Genomic DNA, 24,291 nt, shown 5'->3' on the forward strand with positions numbered 1-24,291 from the left:
TACCTGCGAACCTGTGATTTGTAAGTTGCTGACCCGGATTGTGCTCTGACCTTGCTATATTCTCCTGCCCAGACCCTTGCTTTGCCTGACCTCTCTCTTGGATGCCCCCTATTGGATCTGACCTGCTGTTACTGACCTGGCGTGTGACCCGACTATTCTTTGCCCGCTGCCTTGTACCGTACTGTCCTCTGTTACCGACCCGGCCTGTCTGACTTTGCACCTGCTCAGTTATCCATCCATCCGTCCCTCCCAGTGGGGTCTTCAGACCTCCTCATATCAGGCTCTCGGCGTATATCACTACCACTGACGGGGCCCTGGTGAACAAGCACCCTGGGACTTAGATTCCGTGCTCTGGGAACGCCTATTCAGTGGAGTGCTAGTGGTACCGCCGGGTGGTTCCTTACAGCATTACTGAACCGGTGTGAATGGGGCCCCAAGAATTTAACTCTTAACTGGAATACAGAGCAGCAGGAAGGTGGTGTTCTCCCTGTATGGATTTCAAAGTGTAATTTTAAATTTTGACTTGGGGGGGGGAATAAAAGTTTAAAATATATATAATTTTCCTTTTTCAACTCCAGATTTTGATTGGATCAGACATTGGGAGCGGCACGGAGAGCCAATTAGGAAGATTCGTACCCCCTCAGCGCTGAACAAGAATGAGAGTAGTGTGTCCAGCCGAACGCACGCTGCCAACTTATCTCTTCAGGCACACATAAGCCGAGTGTAACGGACACAGAAATGTGTCTATATCCTAAACACCCAGAACCCCGCAAGTTTGTTGGCTAAACAGAACCATGTTGTTAAAAAGCAGACACCAGGATAATACACCATTCATTGAACATCATGTGTGCCAGGATTATGTTGGTGCACTTCACATGACTACACATACACAGCACTCACATAGGCAGGCTAGAAAAATGGAGGGGATAGAATGGGGAAGGTGTTGCAAGTAGCAAACAGGCCCCCGGCTTTTTAAAAGTTTACTGTATAACCTTACATTGGTTGAAACTAGCACATATGTCCATTCCGTGCAGCATAAAAACTGAATTTTACATCAAAATAGCTAAACAAAAAAAATGTATAAAGAAATATTCGATTTGCTTTAGGCCCCCTGCACATGGCGTCCTATAGAAGACTTGCGTCCCTCTGGGCGTTTTAGTGTGCCTGCTGCAGACAGCCTGTCAAAGTTGAAAAACAATGATAAACAACAATGGTGCAAAGAGGATAATGGAGAACAGAATGGGTGCCAAGGTAAAGGAAGAGTCTATAAAAGGTAAATTGATATAGGGAAAAATGGCCCAAAAAGTCACTATATGATGGTTGCAGCTCCTCAGTTTTGTGTACCTTTAAAATAAAAATATTTTCAGGCTGAAAATTAGTTAAAACTCCCAAAGACTACACATGTTCCAAAATGCAGAGACCCTGGAGAACAAAATGGTAGTAGTTCCAATTTTTATGTTACACATATTAATGTAACAGCTTATCAAGAACAGCTTTTCTGTTAAACTATTATTATAATACAGGACTTATATAGCGCCTACACTTTGCTCAGCGCTTTACAATATAAAAGGGAGACAATACAGCAACAATACAGTTCAATACAAGAGAGTTAGGAGACCCTGCTCCTTGAAGCTTACAATCTAAGAGGGAGGGGCTGGTGGTACAAAAGGTAATAACTGTGGGACATGAGCTGATAGGAGAGAGAAGATTTGGTTATTAGCTGAAGGCAGGATAGGCTTCCTTGAAAAGATAGGTTTTCAGAGATCGCCTAAAAGTGGCCAGAGTAGGCGATAGATAGGACAGATTGGAGTAGAGAGTTGCAGAGGATGGGGGAGGCTCTGGAGAAGTTTTGGAGACAAGCATGGGAGGAGGAAACAAGGGAGTTAGAGAGCAGGAGGTCGTGCGAGGAACGGAGAGGACGGTTTGGGTGAAATATGGAGACAAGATTGGTGATGTAGTTTGGGGGCAGAGTTGCAAATGGCTTTGTATGGCTTTGTATGTTAAGGTTTTTAATTTTATCCATTGGGCAATGGGAAGCCAGTGGAGGGATTGGCAGAGAAGGGTGGTAGATACAGAACGGTTAGTAAGGTGGATGAGTCTGGCAGCGGCATTCATGATAGACTGAAGAGGGGATAGCCTGCGATTAGGTAGGCCAATGAGGAGGAAGTTACAATAGTCAAGGCGAGATATAACAAGGGAGTGAATAAATTGCTTAGTGATTTCAGAAGTTAAGAACGGGCGTATCTTGGAGATGCTGCGGAGGGGAAGTCTACATGATTTGGACAGCGATTGGATTTGGGGCTGAAAGGACAGATGGGAGTCTAGGATTACACCTAGTACCCTGGCATGAGGGGAGGGACTGATGGTTGTATTATTGATCTTGGAAAGATTGAGTTTGAGGAAGTGGAGTGACATCCATGCCGATATGTCACTTAGTAGGTTAGTAATGCGAGAGGAGACTGAAGGGGAGAGGTGAGGAGTAGAAAGATAGATTTGTGTGTCATCAGCATAGAGATGGTACTTAAAGCCATGGGAGTTTATTAAGTGATCAAGGGAGGAGGTGTAGACGGAGAAGAGAAGGGGTCCAAGGACAGAACCTTGAGGGACCCCAACAGAAAGAGGAAGTGGAGAGAAGGAGACCGAGTTATAGGTAACGCTGAAGGAGCGCTGCGATGGGTAGGAGGAGAACCAGGAGAGAACAGAGTATCTGAGACCAAGAGAGTGGAGTTTTTTGAGGAGGAGGAGATGGTCAACAGTATGAAAAGCCGCAGAGAGGTCAAGCAGTAAGAGTATAGAGTAGCGGACATTGGTCTTAGCAGATAGTAAATCATTAGTGAGTTTTAGTAGGACAAACGTAAATGAACATTAATTTTAGCTTTAGAAAAAAAAGGAAGAAGGAAGCTGTGTCAAGTAAGGCTCCTACTGCCATCAATCACAGCCAGTGAGCCAATGAGGAGTCAACAGGGGCAGGGCCAAGCCACTCTCGGTGTGTGAATGGATAATGTCCATCCACAGGAGCATGGCTTGGGAGCCTGCTAAAGTGCCCCCATAGCAAGATACTTGCCAAGACCGCTGGCGGGGCTCCAAGGAAGAAGGAGGCTGTGTCAAGTAAGGCTCCTACTGCCATCAATCACAGCCAGTGAGCCAATGAGGAGACAACAGGGGCGGGGCAAAGCCACTCTCGGTGTGTGAATGGACAATGTCCATCCACAGGAGCATGGCTCGGGAGCCTGATAAAGTGCCCCCATAGCAAGATACTTGCCAAGACCGCTGGCGGGGCTCCAAAAAGAAGAGGAGGATTGGGGCGGCTCTGAGCAAACCACTGCACAGAGCAGGTAAGTAGAACATGTTCATTATTGAAAAAAAAAAAAAAACTACAAACTTTAGAATCACTAATATCACTGCAGTGCACCAATGCAAGTTTCTGCGCATTACGGTGTTAGAAACCCAGTCCAACAGAAAGCAGGGCTAACAAAAGCAAAAAATGGATTGAATGTGACCATTTACAGTACACTGTGTTATTTGCACAGTATGCAGAAATAATCCATTATGATCCACTACTGTAATTCCTTTATAATTAAATAAAGCACATTTCCAGCAGTGCAATAAGCCAACACAGCACAAGTACAGAGATCAGGCTCACGTGTGCAGGTACCGCATAGCACATAGAACCAGATTATATTCAAATAATTCACAATTCTGCCCAAAGCAAATTTATCACAGGTTAAAAACACACAAATATTAACCGCGTTTCTACCAGGGCAATATTTTATTTTTCAATCGTTATAAAAAAAAAAAAAAAAAAAAAAAAAAATTCGGATTTTCTTATTTTGTAGAAAATTACATAAAATCCCCAAACAATTACATACTTCCTTAAAGCAGAGGCACAGCAGAACAAAATGGTGGCAGTTGCAACTTGTTATGGTGCAAAATTTCTGTGCAAACATTTAACAAATCCTAGCCACAGCACCACCTGCCTGGAGTTTGCATGTTCTCCCTGTGCCTGCGAGGGTTTCCTCCGGGTACTCCAGTTTCCACCCACACTCCAAAGACATGCTGGTAAGTTAATTGGCTCCTGTCTAAATTGGCCCTTGTATGTGTATGTATGAATGTGTGTTAGGGACCTTAGATTGTACACCCCTTAAGGGTTAGGGACTGATGTGAATGTACAATATATATGTAAAGCGCTGCGTAAATTGACAGCGCTATATAAGTACCCAAAATAAATAATATTTTCAGGGAAAAAAATGAATTTTAGTGCACACAAAAACATTTAATACCCAAAGTTTTGGTAAATATAAGAGAGGAGTCAATTATTAGATACCAAACACTTCAAGTCCTAAAACTGTCCACACCTGCAAAATGCTACGGCACCCAAAATTGTCCATAAGCGACACTTCAAAAGCCTTTACAGGTCATCAGCTATGGCCCTAGAATTGCTGTTCTTACACGGATAACTCACATCATTAACATACATGTGCGTGCACTAAGCGCATGTTTGAATCTGGATGGGTACGCATGGCAATGGGCTGCTTTGAAAAACATTTTATGAAACAGAATTGACAGGTTCTCTTTGGGTGTACAGGACTGTGCTTAAACAGCTGTTTACCCTCAATTCCAGCCAGGATTTTGAGAGCTCAACATGCACCGCGTATAGAGCAGTTAAAAAAAAAAAATTCTGTTGTCAGTCAGTCTTTTTACATGCGTATGCCACACTCCCTCGATTAAATTAAAGCTAGAAGATTTTTTAGGTGTGTGTATGTGTATGCGCAAGGGCTATATGGTGTGCAAGTACCCATAGGGTCCATTAACTGCAGGAGATCAGGGAATGGATGTTTTTCCCATTTTCCATACTGACAGTGTTTCCTGTGGTCCTGTGCTCCCTAGAGGAGTGGGAAAGCCCAGAAGCTGGATGGGAGGGTGCCGACAGGGACACCCATGGAGTGGATTTTGGTTGGTATGGCCAGCTTAAGGATCCATATACACTAGCATACTTTTTTGGGGGGGGGGGGGGTTAGCTTAAGAAGGGCTGGAAAAAAAATGCTGGATAAAAACACTGGTAATAGCAGGTTTTAGAAGCGATATGGAGCATTAGCGTTTTTACAGTACATGTAGGGAAAAAAAAGTTAGAAAAAAGCTGTTAGGGGTGTTTTTCTGCCGGAAAAAAACTCCCAAAAACTCTACCAGAACTATTTTTTTTCTGCTCCTGAAGCTTGAAAAACGCTACTAGCCTAAAATAGTGTGCATGGACACATAGGATAACACCATTTAGCTTCTAGGAGCAGAAGTTTTGCATAGAGCTGCCCTGAACATCCTCTTCTCGGGTCCCCCGCCAGCATTCCTGGCTCCTCCCTCCGCAGAGTGCCCCCATAGAGCCTAAAGTGACTGTAAAGTTGTGCTTACCAGCTGCGCAAGTTTTGCACAGAGCTGCCCTGAACATCCTCTTCTCGGGTCCCCCGCCAGCTTTCCTGGCTCCTCCCTCCGCAGAGTGCCCCCATAGAAAGCCACTTTTTATGGGGACACTCATATGCGCTCACTCCTCATGCCACCCTTTCTGCATCTATTAACACAGACAGCGCAGCTTGGCTGTTTAGATGTGAGCGGGGGTGAAACCGGATTTGGTCCTGTTCAGCCTGTGGGCTGAACAAAAGAACATTGAGTCTTATATGGCTAGTTTTTTTTTTTTATTCTTTATTTAAACATGGTGCATTATACACAGGGCATTCCAGAGCAAAAGAACAAGCGCCATCCATACATATCATGCATGTCTAGCATTATACTCCCATCAATGCTCCCGCCAGATCTATGCTGTGCAGCCCACAGGGGTCCCCAGAGCCATTGCTGCAAACTCTCCTTGCCCTTCTGTGCAAACATGGGAAAAAAAAGTGTCCTTATTCCGAATGATAGACATCCTCTCCATAGGAATGAATGCAGTTTTTCCATGAATACACAGAAGAGGAACTGGTCAGGAGTGTTTCCAGTTCAGCTGTGCAGCCTCCCCTGGACCTTACAACGTGGCTCTGGCAGAAGTATGGATAGGTGAGTATAGGACGGTGGGATAACTATACAAAAATACAATTATCCTATACAGCTGAACACTGAGAAAAACAGCAATCCTCATAATGCTCATTTATATCTAATGGGAGGGGAAATCATCTTTTATTTTGCTGATCCTCCGCTCCTGCAGGCTCCTTCCAGGCTGCCAGACTGGTCCTCACAGCTTCTTCTCTCCTGAGCCCCAGTGGTCAGGCGTCCTCTGGCACCATCAGGCATAACACCCTGCTTTGGACATGAGGATACCTAGAGACAGTCCACAGGCAGAGTGTAGGAGAGTGCCGGGTGATCATGTATGTACACCTTTTCCAAGCCCCCTAGACCTAGGAGCATTTTAGCCTTACATGCAAGAGCAATCTCACTGCAAGAAAGGATTTAAGCCCTGGTTCACACCGATGCGACTTCAGGTGCAACATGAGATTTACAAAGCTCACCTAAAGTCGCATCTAACATTTCTATGGTACGGTCTTAACCTCCCTAGCAGTCTGATTAGGTCCATATTTCTGTGCTCGAAGCGGTACGTTTTTTTGCATGGAAATATGTTGTTTTTTTATTGTCGGTCTGTAATTCTTAGGAATAACTCACTGAAATCTATCCGAAGAGTCTAGTAAACATCCCGGGTATGATAAAATTTGAAACACAAAATCATAAATTATAATATAGTAAATCATAAAAAATAAGAATATAATAATAAATTTAATTCAATAATGTAATCAAACCAAAAACACTGAAATGTGAAATGTAGCGCCAAGTTCGCACATCGCTGAGTTCAGTCGCAAAATCGTTTTCAGTGTCTGATGACGAATTTCCCCACGAATCATTATCACTCAATTCTGCAAGTGGTTCTAATTTACTATCGCTGTTCTCTAGCTGGTCTGAAACCGCTTTTGACCTAAAGGGACACTTTTTGGATGCCATGGAGGTTTCTCAGTTTCTAGGCAGAAAGAACAGTAAAAATGCAGGCAGGGCACAGGACAAAGCACTCGGGACAAAATGTATGTGAAATGGGTTGATACAGTAATGTTTTACTATGTGATTTTAGTGTTTTGAGTAAATGTCACTTTTAAATTTTTTGAATTTCCTGCCGGTTTCCGTCCCCCGTACATCCCGACGCTCGCAGGGAACGGAACCCGTAAGAGAGATGTTGGCATCGGCAGAGGAGATGGCCGGGGACGTTGCAGGGGGGACATCGCGGGAGCGCAGGACAAGGTAAGTGCAGGAGGGATCCCTGAGCAACACTGCAGGGTAATCCCGAGTGTAGCTCGGGGTTACCGCTTCTGGTACTGAAAGTTGACCCCGAGCTATTCGGGAATACCGCCAGGGGGGTTAAATCAGTGGGATTTAAAGTAGCGCGATTTTAAAAATAGATCCTGCACTACTTTTTCCCCCCAATTTCATTGCAACTTGCATTGACGTCTGTTAAATAAAGTTGAGACCACAGTGAAATCGGAGGTACAAAATCGCACTGATCTGCAGCTTTGAAATCATGATATTTCAAGTGAAGCGGTGTGATTTCAAAGTCGCATTTAGTGTGAACCAGTGCTAATACTTTCTCTGGAGATAGGCTTTTAACTCATGCAACCAAGTTTGAAAGGCATGCAGGGATGAGAGCAAGGACCAAGGATGCACAGGCTCTGCATCCGGGTTCAGTCACCCATCTCTGCACATCTGTCAGACTAAGCTGTGCAGGCGAGTTTATACAGGCTGCCTGCATGCAGCTCAGCAGGAGCAGAGACGAGTGAACAAACAGGTATTCATGCCCTATGGAGTTGAGCGCTTGTGTGAATGAGAATTTTTTTTATCACAGGCAAAATAAAAAAAAAATAAAAGAAGACAAAACAGGGGTTCTAACTCTTTCACACATTAAATTTTTTTTTTTTTTTATCTGGAGCTACACCAGGACTTTTTCGAATTACCATATTGCTGCAGCTGGGATCATCTGCAGCCAAGAAACCTGTACAAATCAATGACAGGCTGACATGCACCATTGCTATTCACATGTAAACAGACATCCAAGATGTTATATGCGATTACGGACAGGTGAGCAGCCCTGGACAGAGACACTTTGCATCCAGTGCTGCTCACTAGTTCTTATTCGCATGTAATACCTTCGGCTCTGTATATATGAACAGCCCCTGCACCGGGCTTTGATTTGGAAGGCTTCCTTGGCCATGGCTGAATTCCAGACCTGCAATCACAGCCACAGAAATACACCCATTCAACGAGATGAAGGCCATGTGACTGAGGCCTTAAAACACAAGGGAAAAAAAATACATTTTGCAAGTTCTATTTGGACTCATTCTGTTTAAAATCATAGATGAACACTACTCAAGTAACTGAGGGCCATGCTGACAGCGTGCATGTTGGAAAGGATCTCTACAAATGGGAACATGCAATCTGCTGTCACTAATTATAGAAAAAGAAACTGACAAGTCCATCAAAAAGATAAAGAAAAAAAATTAATAAAAAAAAAAAAAAACAAAAACAAAAAAAAAAAAAAAAACCAAACACACACACACACAAGCTAAATGAAAAAAAAAAAATTATACATATACATATATGTACATATATAAATATATAAAAATATAAATTTCTGATTTAGGCCACCCTATATGGGAAACCTGCAAACAGCATAACAAAACCAACTGCAAAGGCAATAATCCGCATTGCACATGAAGAACAGACTGTAACATTTTCTACCAAAGTTTAGAAAAATGAATGATCTGCCCCAGTTTTCTAAAGCAGCACAGAGGTAATAGAGTAAAGACCCGATGGTGCTCAGGCAGAGGTAGCTCAAAATTTCTTAAAACTATCCCAGCCAAAAAAAAAGAAACACATAATTAAAGCTGCTGCTGCAAAATTAAAGCAAATCTAAATTCAAAAGCAAAAAAAAAAAAAAAGTAATATATGGCAGCTTACCAATCTTTATAAGTGGTGGCTGCATTCATTATCTTTTTGTAGTCCTTATTTTATTTTCATCTGTTTATCCGACCAGTATGTTATTTTTTTTTAACCTCCTTTAACAGGCCAAGCTTTCCAGCAAAAGCATCAGTGTTGAGACAAACCATTTACTACTGACAGGTGCATGCATTGGTCTTCTTTCATTCATTTATAAAACCTTTATCCCAAAAAGAAAAAAATTGATCGATTATATATATATATTAGAGCAGGGCCCTCCTAACCCTCTTGTATCGAACTGTATTGTTGCTGTATTGTCTCCTATTATATTGTAAAGCGCTGAGCAAACTGTTGGAGCTATATAAATCCTGTATAATAATAATAATATAACTGCTTTGAATGTGTTCGCTGGAGTTCAGCATCAATTTGTTAGTCCATTGTAATCTGCTAGGAACCCCCTTTCCAGACCGACAATGCTGCTGTCCAAGGGTGTCTCCATTACTCCTCCATCCACAGTGGAAACACTCCAAGACAGGAAGTGTGTCACTGGTCAGACCACTGGATAAAAACAAAGGAAAAAAAAAAAACTAAACTAATGCAGCCACCATTAATTGGGGTCTCGTGAGCTGCAATAGATTACATTTTTGTTTTGGGAGTTTAGATACACTAAATTACCTTCTTACACTTTTACCTCCCCATTTGCAAATATCTATCTGCATTATCAAATTCAGCAATCCATCATTTCATGATGGATTAACCCAATTAACAAAATCTCAAAGAAATCTTAACAATGTAATGTAAATTCAAAAGTCATTTGTAAAATTTTAAATCTGCAGCATTTATTATTAGTGAAGTTTGCAGATATGAGGACTGCTAGCTGATCCTCCCACAGAGGTCCCTGTTTAGGCACATTTATTATAGGGTTACAAACCTCTGTTCCTGTCTCCTGATTGTGCTCCTGTATGGTCACCCTTTACATGGAGCTTCTGATGAAAGCTACAAATGGGACATTTAAACACACATTATGCAGGCACTCTCCACTGCTGTCACCATCAGGAAACCTGCAACCGTGCAGCATGTACAGTGCCTTGAAAGTGTTCATACCTCTTGAAATTTTCCACATTTTGTCATGTTACAACCAAAAACATAAATGTATTTTATTGGGATTTTATGTGATAGACCAACACAAATAAAAATGATAAATGGTTTTCAACATTTGTTACAAATAACTATGTGAAACGGGTGGAGTGCATTTGTATTCAGCCCCCCTGAATCAATACTTTGTAGAACCACCTTTTTACAATTACAGCTGCAAGTCTTTTTGGGAATGTCTCTACCAGCTTTGCACATCTATAGAGGGACATTTTTGCTCATTCTTCTTTGCAAAATAGCTCAAGCTCTGTCAAATTGGATGGAGAGCATCTGTGACCAGCAATTTTCAAGTCTTACCACAGATTCTCAATTGGCTTTAGGTCTGGACCTTGACTGGGCCATTCTAACACATGGTTTGATGTAAACCAGCTGTGGCAAACCTATTGCACACGAGCCACATCACCCCAGCAGCCAAGCATCAGATAACAGTGCACAGAAGGGCCATGCGCATGCTCAGAAAGGAGTAGCGGTGGCAGGCAGTGACGTCACGGGCCACAACTCAACAGCTGTGACTCGTCCAAACTTTCGCATGGCTGATCAGTACGCTGCCAAGGAGATATATATATATTTATTTATTGGACTGGCTGAGAGTTTTAATACATTCATTTTTATTAACACAGGCTTTTAGCTTGTGCTGGTGCTCAGGGGAACTTGGCCCCCCTGCGCTGGTGCTCAGGGGAACTTGGCCCCCTTGCGCTGGTGCTCAGGGGAACTTGGCCCCCTTGCGCTGGTGCTCAGGGGAACTTTGCACCCCTGCGCTGGTGCTCAGGGGAACTTTGCCCCCTTGCGCTGGTGCTCAGGGGAACTTTGCCCCCTTGCGCTGGTGCTCAGGGGAACTTTGCCACCTTGCGCTGGTGCTCAGGGGAACTTTGCCCCCTTGCGCTGGTGCTCAGGGGAACTTTGCCACCTTGCGCTGGTGCTCAGGGGAACTTTGCCACCTTGCGCTGGTGCTCAGGGGAACTTTGCCACCTTGCGCTGGTGCTCAGGGGAACTTTGCCTCCTTGTGATTGTGGTCAAGGGAACTTTGCCCCCTTGTGCTGGTGCTCAGGGGAACTTTGCCCCCTTGTGATTGTGGTCAGGGGAACTTTGCCCCCTCGTGCTGGTGCTCAGGGGAACTTTGCCCCCTCGTGCTGGTGCTCAGGGGAACTTTGCCCCTCGTGCTGGTGCTCAGGGGAACTTTGCCCCCTCGTGCTGGTGCTCAGGGGAACTTTGCCCCCTCGTGCTGGTGCTCAGGGGAACTTTGCCCCCTCGTGCTGGTGCTCAGGGGAACTTTGCCCCCTCGTGCTGGTGCTCAGGGGAACTTTGCCCCCTCGTGCTGGTGCTCAGGGGAACTTTGCCCCCTCGTGCTGGTGCTCAGGGGAACTTTGCCCCCTCGTGCTGGTGCTCAGGGGAACTTTGCCCCCTCGTGCTGGTGCTCAGGGGAACTTTGCCCCCTCGTGCTGGTGCTCAGGGGAACTTTGCCCCCTCGTGCTGGTGCTCAGGGGAACTTTGCCCCCTCGTGCTGGTGCTCAGGGGAACTTTGCCCCCTTGTGCTGGTGCTCAGGGGAACTTTGCCCCCTTGTGCTGGTGCTCAGGGGAACTTTGCCTCCTTGTGATTGTGGTCAAGAGAACTTTGCCCCCTTGTGCTGGTGCTCAGCGGAAGCTCTGTTATTTGTATGTTTTTCTTTTAAGTTCAAAGATATTACTGTATGGGTTGTTTTTTCTAAACTAAAACCTCAGTGTTCAGGTTTAATTTCAGTGCTGGCACTTTGCGATAAATAAGTGGGTTTTGGGTTGCAGTTTGGGCACTTGGTCTCTAGAAGGTCCGCCATCACTGATCTAAACCATTCCATTGTAGCTCTGGCTGTATGTTTCAGGTCGATGTCCTGCTGGAAGAAAACCTCCGCCCCAGTCTCAAGTCTTTTGCAGACTCTAACAGGTTTTCTTCTAAGATTGCCCTGTATTTGGCTCCATCCATCTTCCCATCAACTCTGACCAGCTTCCCAGTTCCTGCTGAAGAAAAGCATCCCCACAACATGATGCTGCCACCACGTTTCCCAGTGGGGATGCTGTGTTCAGAGTGATGTGTAATGTTAGTTTTCCGCCACACATAGCGTTTTGCTTTTAAGCCAAGAAGTTCCATTTTGGTGTCATCTGACCAGAGCACCTTCTTCCACATATTTTGCTGTGTCCCTCACATGGCTTCTCGCAAACTACATATGGGACTTCTTATGGCTTTCTTCTTGCCACTCTTCTATAAAGGTCGGATTTGTGGAGTGCACAACTAACAGTGGTCCTGTGGACAGATTCTCCCACCTGAGCTGCGGATCTCCGCAGCTCCTCCAGAGTTATCTAGGACCTCTTGGCTGCTTCTCCGATTAATGCTCTCCTTGCCCGGCCTGTCAGTTTAGGTGGACGGCCATGTCTTGGTAGGTTTGCAGTTGTGCCATACTCTTTCCATTTTCGGATGATGCTATGAACAATGCTCTGTGAAAATGTTCAAAGCTTGGAATATTTTTCTATAACCTAAATCTGCTTTAAACTTCTCCAAAATGTTATCCCCGACCCGTCTGGTGTGTTCCTTGGCCTTCATGATGTGGTTTGTTCACTAATGTTCTCTAACAAACCTATGAGAGCTTCACAGAACAGCTGTATTTATACTGATATTAAATTACATACATGTGGACTCTATTTACTAATTACTGTGACTTCTGAAGGCAATTGGTTCCACTAGATTTTAGTTAGGGGTATCAGGGGGCTGAATACAAATGTACGCCACACTTTTCAGATATTTGTAAAATATTCTGAAAACCATTTATCATTTTCCTTCCACTTCACAATTATGTGCCACTTTGTGTTGGTCTATCAAATAAAATCCCAATAAAATACATTTACGATTCTGGTTGCAACATGATATAATGTGGAAAATTTCAAAGGCTATGAATACCTTTTTCAAGGCACTGTAGTTGCATGTGGTGTAGTGGTTAGCACTTCTTCCCAGCAGTACTTGGGTACCTACACTCCATAGACATGCTGGTATGTTAATACATTATACACTCCTCGAGGGCAAGGACTGATGTGCATATACAGTAAAGCGCTGCATAAATTGTCAGTGCTATAAACACCTGTTATAAATAATCAAGAGGGAGGCTGTAGGAGATCAGCAGCCGTGATATGACACAAATGTAAAAAAAAATAAAATTAAAAAAAATTTATTTAAAAGAAAAAAAAAAACACACAACATGCATTGTAATAATGTGTGATACACCTGGGATGATTTACTAAAACTGGAGAGTGCAAAATCTGGTGCCAGCTGTTCATGGTAGCCAATCAGCTTCTAACTTCAGCTTGTTCAATGAAAGTGTTACTAAACCCACAACAGTACAATCAGTCTGTATATGCAGTAAAGTATGCTTGTTATACTCTCTGTGGAAGTTAACGGGTTAATCCTTTGCATGTAAAAATTATGTTTGATCCTGTCTTCTCTGATTCTCCCCTTCTACTGCCCTCCAATCCATCTGCTGATAGAACAGAGCCTTGGGGGCAAGCTGTACATGCTCAGTTTTGTGTGCATTGCTAGGGAGTTTTTTTTAATTTCTTGGGAGAGTGCATGTGATCAGCACAGGGCCAGTCATCGCTGTCCAGACAGAGGGTCAGGGGTCCTGCAGCCTCATAAGACAATCAGGGGAGAATTAAAACTCCTCTTACAAGCTTTAACCAGTGCTCAGCTGGACACTGATAGAAGTCACAAGACTGCTCTAACTGCTGATGAGAAAAGGTATTCAGCAGTTTATTTTTACTAAAATAATTGCATTTCCATGTTCTGCGTACTGTGGGAGACCAGATAGAGTGGATGCAGGGTCCTGGGTTTAGTAACATTTAAACTGTGTTCATGGGCACATGTAACAAATATAAACGTAGGGGTTTTCCCAATTTAGCAGCAAAAGTGGAACTATACCTTAAACCCAAGTACCTTCTAGATCTAAAGCCGGCCATAGATGGATCGAATTTCAGCCAGTTCAGCAGGTACTGCCTGAGATTCGGTTCATCTATAGGCAGGCTAGTTATACTGAAGTCAATCCACCCTAGTCCCACTGCAAGACAGGTCAAAAACCTTTGATAACGTCAAGGCCAGGTCGCACCATTGAGCTGTGGTGGTGTGCGCTGAGAAAGTTCAGCACACGGTACCTTTTTTTGTGCAGCGTGGTGCAATGCAATCCACCGCATCGCACTGCAGTCAAGAGAACTTATTTAAATGTGACATCTAAAAGTTTATAAAATGTAAACAGCGCAATGCATCAGGATCGGCACGGTTTCATAGTGCACACCAGCGACTGCGCGTTCAGCACTGCTACTGGTGTGAAGGGGCCCTATAAATGTAGTCCAATGTTACTGCTCAGATGTTATCTGTGTTTTTCCTAACATAATCATCATACCATGAGCCAAAAAAAAATAAAATAATCTTTGTTTTTTTTTTTTTGCCACAAACACACACACAATAAGGTTGATTTACTAGAACTGTACAGTGCAAAATCTGGTGCAGCCGTGCATGGGAGCCAATCAGCTTCTAACTTCAGCTTGTTCAATGAAGCTTTGACAAAAAAAACCTGGAAGCTGATTGGTCTCTATGTGAAGTTGCACCAGATTTTGCACTCTCCAGTTTTAGCAAATCACCCCCAATGTCTTTTGTATAGCAGGACCAGGTAAGAGGTTCTGTACAGCCAAGGGTTTGTGATACACGTGGGCTGAACAAAGTCTCCAGAACTATGCCCTTGGGGTCTAATTTATGATTCAGGAACATCAGTAGAGTCATAATGTCAAGGTCTGGACACTCTATCCTACCCGTTTTGTCATAAGAGGACGTCGTCAGCAGCTCTCTGAACATTGCATTACCATTACTCCTTATAACAGCCAGTCTTCATAACACCAGTACTTGCCCACTGGCTGTTATAAGGAGCAATGGTAATGCAGTTTCCAGAGAGCCCTTGAGGACATCCTCTTGTGACGAAACGTGTAGAGCGGAGCTTTTGGATCTAAACATCATTACACAGGCCATGAGTTAAACAGGTACTGGTGTTTTCTGAAGGCTGGAAACTATTTTATCTGTTAATAAAATATTTCCAGACCATTCAAGTGATTTTGTATGATTTTATATGGATACTGAGGATATGACATGGCATTGGAAGGAGAGGCTGTGTTCTGTTTACAATCCTTTATGGGGATGGTACCATATCCAAGTGTGCATTAACCTCTAGGTTTCAAGGTCCTACTGTCTGGCAAGCTACAGTGATGGGTCTTGTGAAAGTGGCTTTGGACAAAGTTGAGAGGAGGGACAGTGATATCATGGTCTCCACCTCATCCAATCAGAACGTTTTTTATTTCTTGATAAAATACAAGCCGTACTGTGAAAGGCGGCAGTGTTAAGCAAGTTCTCCCTCCCCTTCCCATGGTTTGTGTACACCAAGGTTGTCAAACTGCTGGCCCTCCAGCTGTTGCAAAACTACAAGTCCCATCATGCCTCTACCTTTGGGAGTCATGCTTGTAATGGTCAGTCTTGCAATGTCTCATGGGATTTGTAGTTTGTAGACACAGTCATCCAATCAGAACATTTTTTATTTCTTGATAAAATACACGCCGTACTGTGAATGGCGGCAGTGTTGAGCAAGTTCTCCCTCCCCTTCCCATGGTTTGTGTACTCCAGGGTTGTCAAACTGGTGGCCCTCCAGCTGTTGTAAAACTACAAGTCCCATCATGCCTCTACCTTTGGGAGTCATGCTTGTAATGGTCAGTCTTGCAATGTCTCATGGGATTTGTAGTTTGTAGACACAGTCATCCAATCAGAACGTTTTTTATGTCTTGATAAAATACACACCGTACTGTGAATGGCGGCAGTGTTGAGCAAGTTCTCCCTCCCCTTCCCATGGTTTGTGTACACCAGGGTTGTTAAACTGGTGGCCCTCCAGCTGTTGCAAAACTACAAGTCCCATCATGCCTCTACCTTTGGGAGTCATGCTTGTAACGGTCAGTCTTGCAATGTCTCATGGGATTTGTAGTTTGTCAACAGCTGGAGGGCCACCAGTTTGACACCCGTGCTGTACACAAACCATGGAAAGGAAAGGGGTAACTTGCTCAATACTGCCGCTATTCACAGTACGGCTTGTATTTTATCAAGTAATACAAGATGTTCTGATTGGATGAGGTAGAGACCATGACATCACTGTCCCTCCTCTCAACTTTGTCCAATCATAAAAAGCATTTTATTCATTGAAAAAAAATCTTGATGCTCAGTGAATGGCGACAGTGCGTAGTGAGGGATCCCTATGGCCAGTGTACAGTGGGGCAGCTGCTTGCACAGGACCCGGAAGGTCTCAGTGATCACTGTACTAGCGACAACTACTACAGTAATTCCAAACTTCCCATCAGGTATGGTACATGCATGTTTACATTGTGCCAAAAAGATCATTCCTGGAGTTCAGTGTTAAAGTACCATCCACTGCTTTATAAATATGCTCCATAATCATATTAAATACTAATAGCAAATCATCCTTGCGTTCCAAACTGTACAAACGCCACCACTTGTGTTAGGACTGGAAACCCATAGAGAACAACTTGATTTTTTAATTAAAATCGTATGTAAACTGGTAAAAGGCACAGTCCTCTGAAAATTCGGAATTTTGGATCAGGCCCAATGTACGTTCATTTTTACCAGGGTTATAGGAGGCCTGCAGGACGATATCCGCTCAGCCAGGGCTGTATGGGTTAACAGAGGGTGGAAACAGGACAATAACATCCAGGATACACCTGGAAGCTACAAATAGACGGGGGAAATCTACAGCTATTCCCAGAACTACGACAGCCATCGTGAGTACACTTCCACTCCGGGCTGACTCAACTCAACAGAAACGTAATAAGTGGCAAACTCATGCCGAAATATATACCTACAAAAACTGCAATACACTCAATACATAATAGTCACAACACACTATAATAAAAAGAAAGAAAAAATGTTTCAAATATAAATGTTTCAAATAAATAAAGTCAAGTACATGTCAGATTCTAAATGTATATTTCCATAGGATACCTACACAAGTATGTACTGTATAGTAGTAGAAGTGGATACTTTCTTCCCACTAGAAATCTATTTCTGCTACTCAATCACCAAAGAAACACACAGAAGATGAAATATTTTTACCAACTACAATCTACAGAATAACGGTACATGCAATGGCCTATCTGGATTCATTCTGTTCTTCTTCCACAAGGCCTCTACATCCCATGATGCTTTGCAGGGGAATAAGAGATCATGATGATCAAAGATGCATATCTACATGTGCAACTTCCACTGAGAACATGTGTAGGGGAATCATAAAGCATGTCCTTTAACATTGTGACTTGTCAGTTAGGAGTTTGGAAGGTGTGATCTGCTCTATGTGTAGGGAAAGCGGCCTTCATTCCTGGAACTGACAGCAGAGGAAGACCAGGTTTAGAGGGCTACAAATGTATCTTCTTATATGTATGTCTGTATCTAGAACTATCTACGTCAGTGGCTGTCAACTTAGAAGGTATATATGGGGCCTCAAATGTGGCCCCTGACGTCCCCACAACCGTCCCAGTCTTCTACGCGGAGGTCCGTCCCCACAACCGTCCCCCGTCTACGCGGAGTTCCGTCCCCACAACCGTCGCCAGTCTATGAGGAGGTCCGTCCCCACAACCGTCCCCGTCTTCTGCGCGGAGGACCGTCCCTGTCTTCTGCACGGAGGTCCATCCCCACAACCGTCCCTGTCTTCTGCACGGAGGTCCATCCCCACAACCGTCCCAGTCTTCTGCACGGAGGTCCATCCCCACAACCGTCCCAGTCTTCTGCACGGAGGTCCATCCCCACAACCGTCCCAGTCTTCTACGCGGAGGTCCGTCCCCACAACCGTCCCCCGTCTACGCGGAGGTCCGTCCCCACAACCGTCCCCAGTCTATGAGGAGGTCCGTCCCCACAACCGTCCCCAGTCTATGAGGAGGTCCGTCCCCACAACCGTCCCCCATCTACGCGGAGGTCCATCCCCGTCTTCTGCGCGGAGGTCCGTCCCCACAACCGTCCCCGTCTTCTACGCGGAGGACCATCCCTGTCTTCTGCACGGAGGTCCATCCCTACAACCGTCCCAGTCTTCTATGTGGAGGTCAGCCCCCACAACCGTCCCCCGTCTACGCGAGGTCCGTCCCCACAACCGTCTTCTACGCGGAGGTCCGTCCCCACAACCGTCCCAGTCTTCTAGGCGGAGGTCCGTCCCCACAACCGTCCCAGTCTTCTACGCGGAGGTCCGACCCCACAACCGTCTACGCGGAGGTCCGTCCCCCGTCTACGCGGAGGTCCGTCCCCCGTCTACGCGGAGGTCCGTCCCCACAACCGTCCCCCGTCTATGCGGAGGTCCGTCCCCACAACCGTCCCCCGTCTACGCAGAGGTCCGTCCCCACAACCGTCCCCCGTCTACGCAGAGGTCCGTCCCCACAACCGTCCCCCGTCTACGCAGAGGTCCGTCCCCACAACCGTCCCAGTCTTCTAGGCGGAGGTCCGTCCCCACAACCGTCCCAGTCTTCTACGCGGAGGTCCGACCCCACAACCGTCTACGCGGAGGTCCGTCCCCCGTCTACGCGGAGGTCCGTCCCCCGTCTACGCGGAGGTCCGTCCCCACAACCGTCCCCCGCCTACGCGGAGGTCCGTCCCCACAACCGTCCCCCGCCTACGCGGAGGTCCGTCCCCCGCCTACGCGGAGGTCCGTCCCCCGTCTACGCGGAGGTCCGTCCCCATCTATTTGTAGATCTGTTCTTAAAACTTTCTGTATTCATATCTCTGTCCCTACACCTAGCTATGTATATCTTCTCTCTCTAACATACATATAATTGTTCCCTCTGTTACACACACCTCCCTATAATTCTCTCTTTCGTTATATCTGTCCATCTATACAGGTCCCTCTACATATCTGATGGTCTCTCTCTATAGAACTCTCGTATATATATATATTTCTCTCTCTCCATGTGAATACATGTCCCCCTCCCCTACCCGACTTTCCTCCCCATCCAAGGTGCACAGGTAGATCCATGGTGGACACGACTTACCTGCCCCCCTCCCCCCCATTACTGTAGGTAGGTAGGCGACTCACCTGCCCCCTCCACCTTGTCGGCCCCCCGGCTCCAGATGACCTGCCTGGTCTCCAGCTTCACCTGGAAGGTCCTCCTCTCGGGTTTCTGGGACTTCTTGGAGTAGTAGAGGGTCATGACAGTGCCCACCTCCAGGCTCCGGCACAGCTCAGCCTCGCTCTGCCCGCAGGGGGCGAAGCCATTGAGCAGAGCCCCGGAGTCCATCATCGTGGTGCCGGCCGCTGGTCCTCCTATAGACGCGGACTCACTCACACAGCACAGCCCGGACCAGAGGGCCCTCCTCCGGCCATCAGAGGACAATGCCACCCCGCTGAGTGCCTGAGCTGGCCGCAGTGTGATCCCGGGGACTGGCGGAGAGGAGGGGGTGGGGGCAGGGAGGACTTCCAGCCTTCTCTATTGTTGCCAACTGAGCCGCGCTCTCCTCCTCCTCCTCCTCCTTCAGCACCTCCCGCTCTTCTCCTCCTTCAGCACCTCCCGCTATCCCTCCTCCTCCGGCACCTCCCGCTATCCCTCCTCCTCCGGCACCTCCAGCTATCCCTCCTCCAGTACCTCCCGCTCTCCCTCCTCCTCCTCCAGCGCACATCTCCCCCGCTGCCCCTCTTCACCCTCTCAGACGTCCGCAGTGCCCCCCACCAGACATGGATTTTCAAAGATGGCTTCCTAGGGAACAGGCACATTCCTCGCCCACCAATCACAGCCTTCCATCGCTTCCTCGCTGTGTCCTGCCTGACATGAACTCACACAGATTCCAATGGGAATAATAGGAAACAGGATTGGAGCCAGAACGCCCCACCCTCCCCATCCTGGGCCCGCCTCTTAAAGGGACAGGACGCTGGCAGTCAGGATGCGGTGTGTGGGGTGCAGTAGGGAGCCGGGTTGTCACTTCAATCTCTGAGGGGCTGATGTAAAGGCTGCTCACATGAACACTGGTTCTAATATGTATAATAAATCACAATGAAGCCTTAACCACTTCCATACTAGGCACTGTCACCTCCTTCCTGTCCAGGCCAATTTTCATCTTTCAGCGCTCGCACACTTTGAATGACAATTGCGCAGTCATGCAACACTGTATCCGTATGACATTTCTATCATTTTTTTCTCAGAAATAGAGCTTTCTTTTGGTGGTATTTACTCAGCATTGAGTTTTTTATTTTTTACTAAATTAAACAAAAACACCTGAAACTTTTGAAAAACAAAAAAAACGCACTTCGTTTCTGTTATAAAATTTTGCAAATAAATACTATTTCTTCATAAATTTAGGTCAAAATGTATTCTGCTACATTTCTTTGGTGAAAATAATAATTATAATTGAATTTGTATTTTTTTGCAAATGTTTCTATTATTTTTTATTACATTTTTTATTTTTTTTTCTACTATTTTATTTTTCAGCACACTGGGACCGGATCCACGGCACAGATGCCTGGAAGTCAGGAGAGGTATGGAGTGAGGCCTAGAGAGGAGAACAAGCGTGAAGTTATGGAGAAATGCATTTCTTCTGTCCAGCTGTAACATTCAGAGCATTGTCACTGGGAGTGAGGTGACAGGATGGCTGAGGTGGTGGAGACCGGTACATGCTCTGTGGTACTGGGGCAGAAATGCTGGTGGTGTTCTCTAACAAACGTGTCCAGGGGCGGACTGACAACGCACGGGGCCCCCAGGCAATAGGGGATCATGGGGCCCCTGTGTCCTTGCCCAAACTCAAAAAAGCCTATGAAAAAGGTACCAGGGGCATCTCATGGGGCCCCCTACTGACCCCGGGCCCTCGGGCAGTGCCCGAGTTTCCAAATGGTCAGTCCGCCCCTGGTTGTGTCCAAACAGTGTGAGAAGTATGGCCACAGGTTACAGTGTGAGAAGTAAGGCCACAGGTTACAGTGTGATGAGTAAGGCCACGGGTTACAGTGTGATGAGTAAGGCCACGGGTTACAGTGTGAGAAGTATGACCACGGGTTACAGTGTGAGAAGTATGGCCACGGGTTACAGTGTGAGAAGTATGACCACGGGTTACAGTGTGAGAAGTAAGGCCACAGGTTACAGTGTGATGAGTAAGGCCACAGGTTACAGTGTGAGAAGTATGACCACGGGTTACAGTGTGAGAAGTAAGGCCACAGGTTACAGTGTGAGAAGTATGACCACGGGTTACAGTGTGAGAAGTATGACCACGGGTTACAGTGTGAGAAGTAAGGCCACAGGTTACAGTGTGAGAAGTAAGGCCACGGGTTACAGTGTGAGAAGTATGACTACGGGTTACAGTGTGAGAAGTATGACCACGGGTTACAGTGTGAGAAGTATGGCCACGGGTTACAGTGTGAGAAGTATGGCCACGGGTTACAGTTTGAGAAGTATGGCCACGGGTTACAGTGTGAGAAGTATGACCACGGGTTACAGTGTGAGAAGTATGGCCACGGGTTACAGTGTGAGAAGTATGACCACGGGTTACAGTGTGAGAAGTATGGCCACGGGTTACAGTGTGAGAAGTATGGCCACGGGTTACAGTGTGAGAAGTATGGCCACGGGTTACAGTTTGAGAAGTATGGCCACGGGTTACAGTGTGAGAAGTATGGCCACGGGTTACAGTGTGAGAAGTATGGCCACGGGTTACAGTGTGAGAAGTATGGCCACGGGTTACAAACAGTTAACTGTTCAAATTGCTGCTCACCTCTAAAGACTGGAGTCCTGCCTTAACCCCTTCATGCCGGCGCCTCCAGACCCTTTAAGAGTTTCAGAAGCCGGGAGGCGGGGCGGAGTTTAGGTTCATGTGACTGCCGTGACGCGTCATTTTCACTAGTGATGGTGGTGACCAGCGACTTATAGCGGGACTGCAGAGGGCATTCTGACAGGGGGGGGGGGGAAACTGATTTGGTGTCACTGACATCCCCAGTGACACCAATACAGTGATCAGTGCTAATAAAAGGCACTGACGCTGTACTAATAACACTGGGCAGGAAGGGGTTAATATCTGGAGCGATCAAAGGGTTAACTGTATACTGTGTTTCACTGTAAGCACACTGCTATGCAGGGCCATACAAAGCAGTGTGCAGGAGCTGACAGGGGAGAGATCTGTGTTGTTTATACACAGGTCTGTCCCCCGTCAGAGATACTTGGCGATCACCGGGTGCCGATGAGGAATCACCGGCTGGGACCTGGTGATTGACAGCTGAGGCAGCGAATGGCAGCACGCCCCCTACCCGGAAATGCAAAATCACACACACATATATATATATATATATATATATATATATACTTGATTTTGCGCACCCCTGCCAGTATTTCTGCTATAGGGCCAGGGGTGTATTTGCCGTGAGGCAAACAAGGCATTTGCCTAGGGAGGCACTTTTCAGGGGGGTGGCACGTCGGCAGTGCCGCCCCCCCCCCCCTTTCCCCATGTCTAGACCTGGACCTGAGATTCTAATTTTTCACTACTTTGTCTAAAACTGAAACATTTTGGCTGGAGCTGTACTTCAATCACCTCTTTTCAATGAAGAATTCACCATCTGTAAAGTCGCTAATATGGGTGTTCCACCTGTAGTGCACACCCTAAAGAGCTCCTGGTGAATTTGGGCCTATTCCCCCCTTAGAGTACACAAAGCCAGGCACACAGCATTTCTGCACTCTTCCATTGGCTTCAACAAACAAATCTAGGGGTTTAATTTTTAGTTTTTATTGGGGACACTGAATATGGATAGGGAGCATGGCGTAGCCTGGAAAACTGCAGAACTGAACAACTTGAGGACTCCTCGCTTCTGGCTGCGCTGTACAAAATAAGGAATGTCCCCCAGGATCTCTATGCTGCTGGTGACCTGTAGGCCTTCCAGAATTAAAAGCTACACAGTCCCTACTCTTTAGTGCTGGGGTCATTTACTCACATAGATCATCGGTTGCCTCCTGCCGATATCCACAAGGTTCTTCCCAGTGGGGAAGATTTAGACATACACCACCTTAGGACAAGTAGATTCTTTCCCACCAATTTCCTCCTGGATCTCTCCAGTAAGCTTCTCTATATCCTACTTGATCCCTGGGCTTAAGCTAGCGAATAGGCCCCCAGCTAACCCTAACTGGGACCTTGGTGTCTTCCTAGAAGCTTCTTCTAAGGTCCTTCACAAGGGCAGGTCTGGACTCAGGAACACTGTACCCTGCTGCTTAGGCCTCAGACTATTTATGGGCTCTCTCAACACCTACTGGGCACACCTCTCCATTCATTGGCTGGAGTTCCATAGCAACACAGGTCTCTATCCTAACAGCAAGGACATTCTACTTTGCATTTCTCTGCTCAGCAGAGAAATACAAAGCAGCATGTCTCCCTAGTAAACAACACACAGAGTAAAAAACACACAGCACACAATTAACCCTTTGATCGCCCAAAAGTAAACGCATTCCTGCCCAGTGTCATTAGTACAGTGTCAATGCTTTTTATTAGCACTGATCACTTTATTAGTGTCACTGGGAATGTCAGTGGCAGTTAGTTCCCCCCCAATGTCAGAATGCCCGCTGTAGTCCCACTATAAGTTGCTGATCACCGCCATTACTAGTATAAAATTCCAGTATATATACCGCCATTTGTAGACGCTATTACTTTCACGTAAACCAATTAATTTAGACGTATTGGGATTTTTTTTTTAGCAAAGACATGTAGCAGAATACATTTTGGACAAAATTTGTTTAAAATTTTTTTTATTGGATATGTTTTATATCAAAGTCAAAAATATGTTTTTGTCTTTCAAAATTGTTGGTCTTTTTTCGTTTATAGCGCAAAAAATAAAAAACAGATAGGTGATCAAATACCACTGAAAGCTCTATTTGTGGGCAAAAAAGGACGTAATTTTCATTTATGTACAGCGTGGCACGACCATGCAATTGTCAGTTAAAGTAAAGAAAGGGCCGTATCACAAAAAAATGGCCTGGTCAGGAAGGAGGGGGTAAATCCTCTGGAGAGCAAGTGGTTAATCATCTGGACAACATGAACATAAGAGTCCCTGTTTGGGACCTCCTCCGTTGATGTGGGTTGGGCTTAAACTTAGCTTTAGAAGAGGAGATCCCAGATGTGGATTTGCTGTTTATGTT

At 45.7% G+C, this 24,291-nt stretch overlaps 1 protein-coding gene across 1 annotated transcript in view; it reads right to left on the reverse strand.

Moving 5' to 3' along the window:
- The window catches only part of PLCG1 (phospholipase C gamma 1), a 149,836-nt gene extending 130,150 nt beyond the window's left edge, over window positions 1–19,686 (reverse strand). Inside the window, exon 1 of the mRNA XM_089673300.1 lies at window positions 19,236–19,686. Coding sequence (XP_089529426.1) covers window positions 19,236–19,440 — 205 coding nt within the window. The 5' untranslated portion in view covers window positions 19,441–19,686. The remainder of the gene's footprint in view (window positions 1–19,235) is intronic.
- Between the last annotated feature and the right edge of the window lie 4,605 nt (window positions 19,687–24,291).

Source organism: Staurois parvus, unplaced genomic scaffold (assembly GCF_062004578.1).
Source record: "Staurois parvus isolate SC_StPar_1 unplaced genomic scaffold, SC_StPar_1.0 ptg000137l, whole genome shotgun sequence".
NCBI classification, from domain to species: Eukaryota; Metazoa; Chordata; class Amphibia; order Anura; family Ranidae; genus Staurois; species Staurois parvus.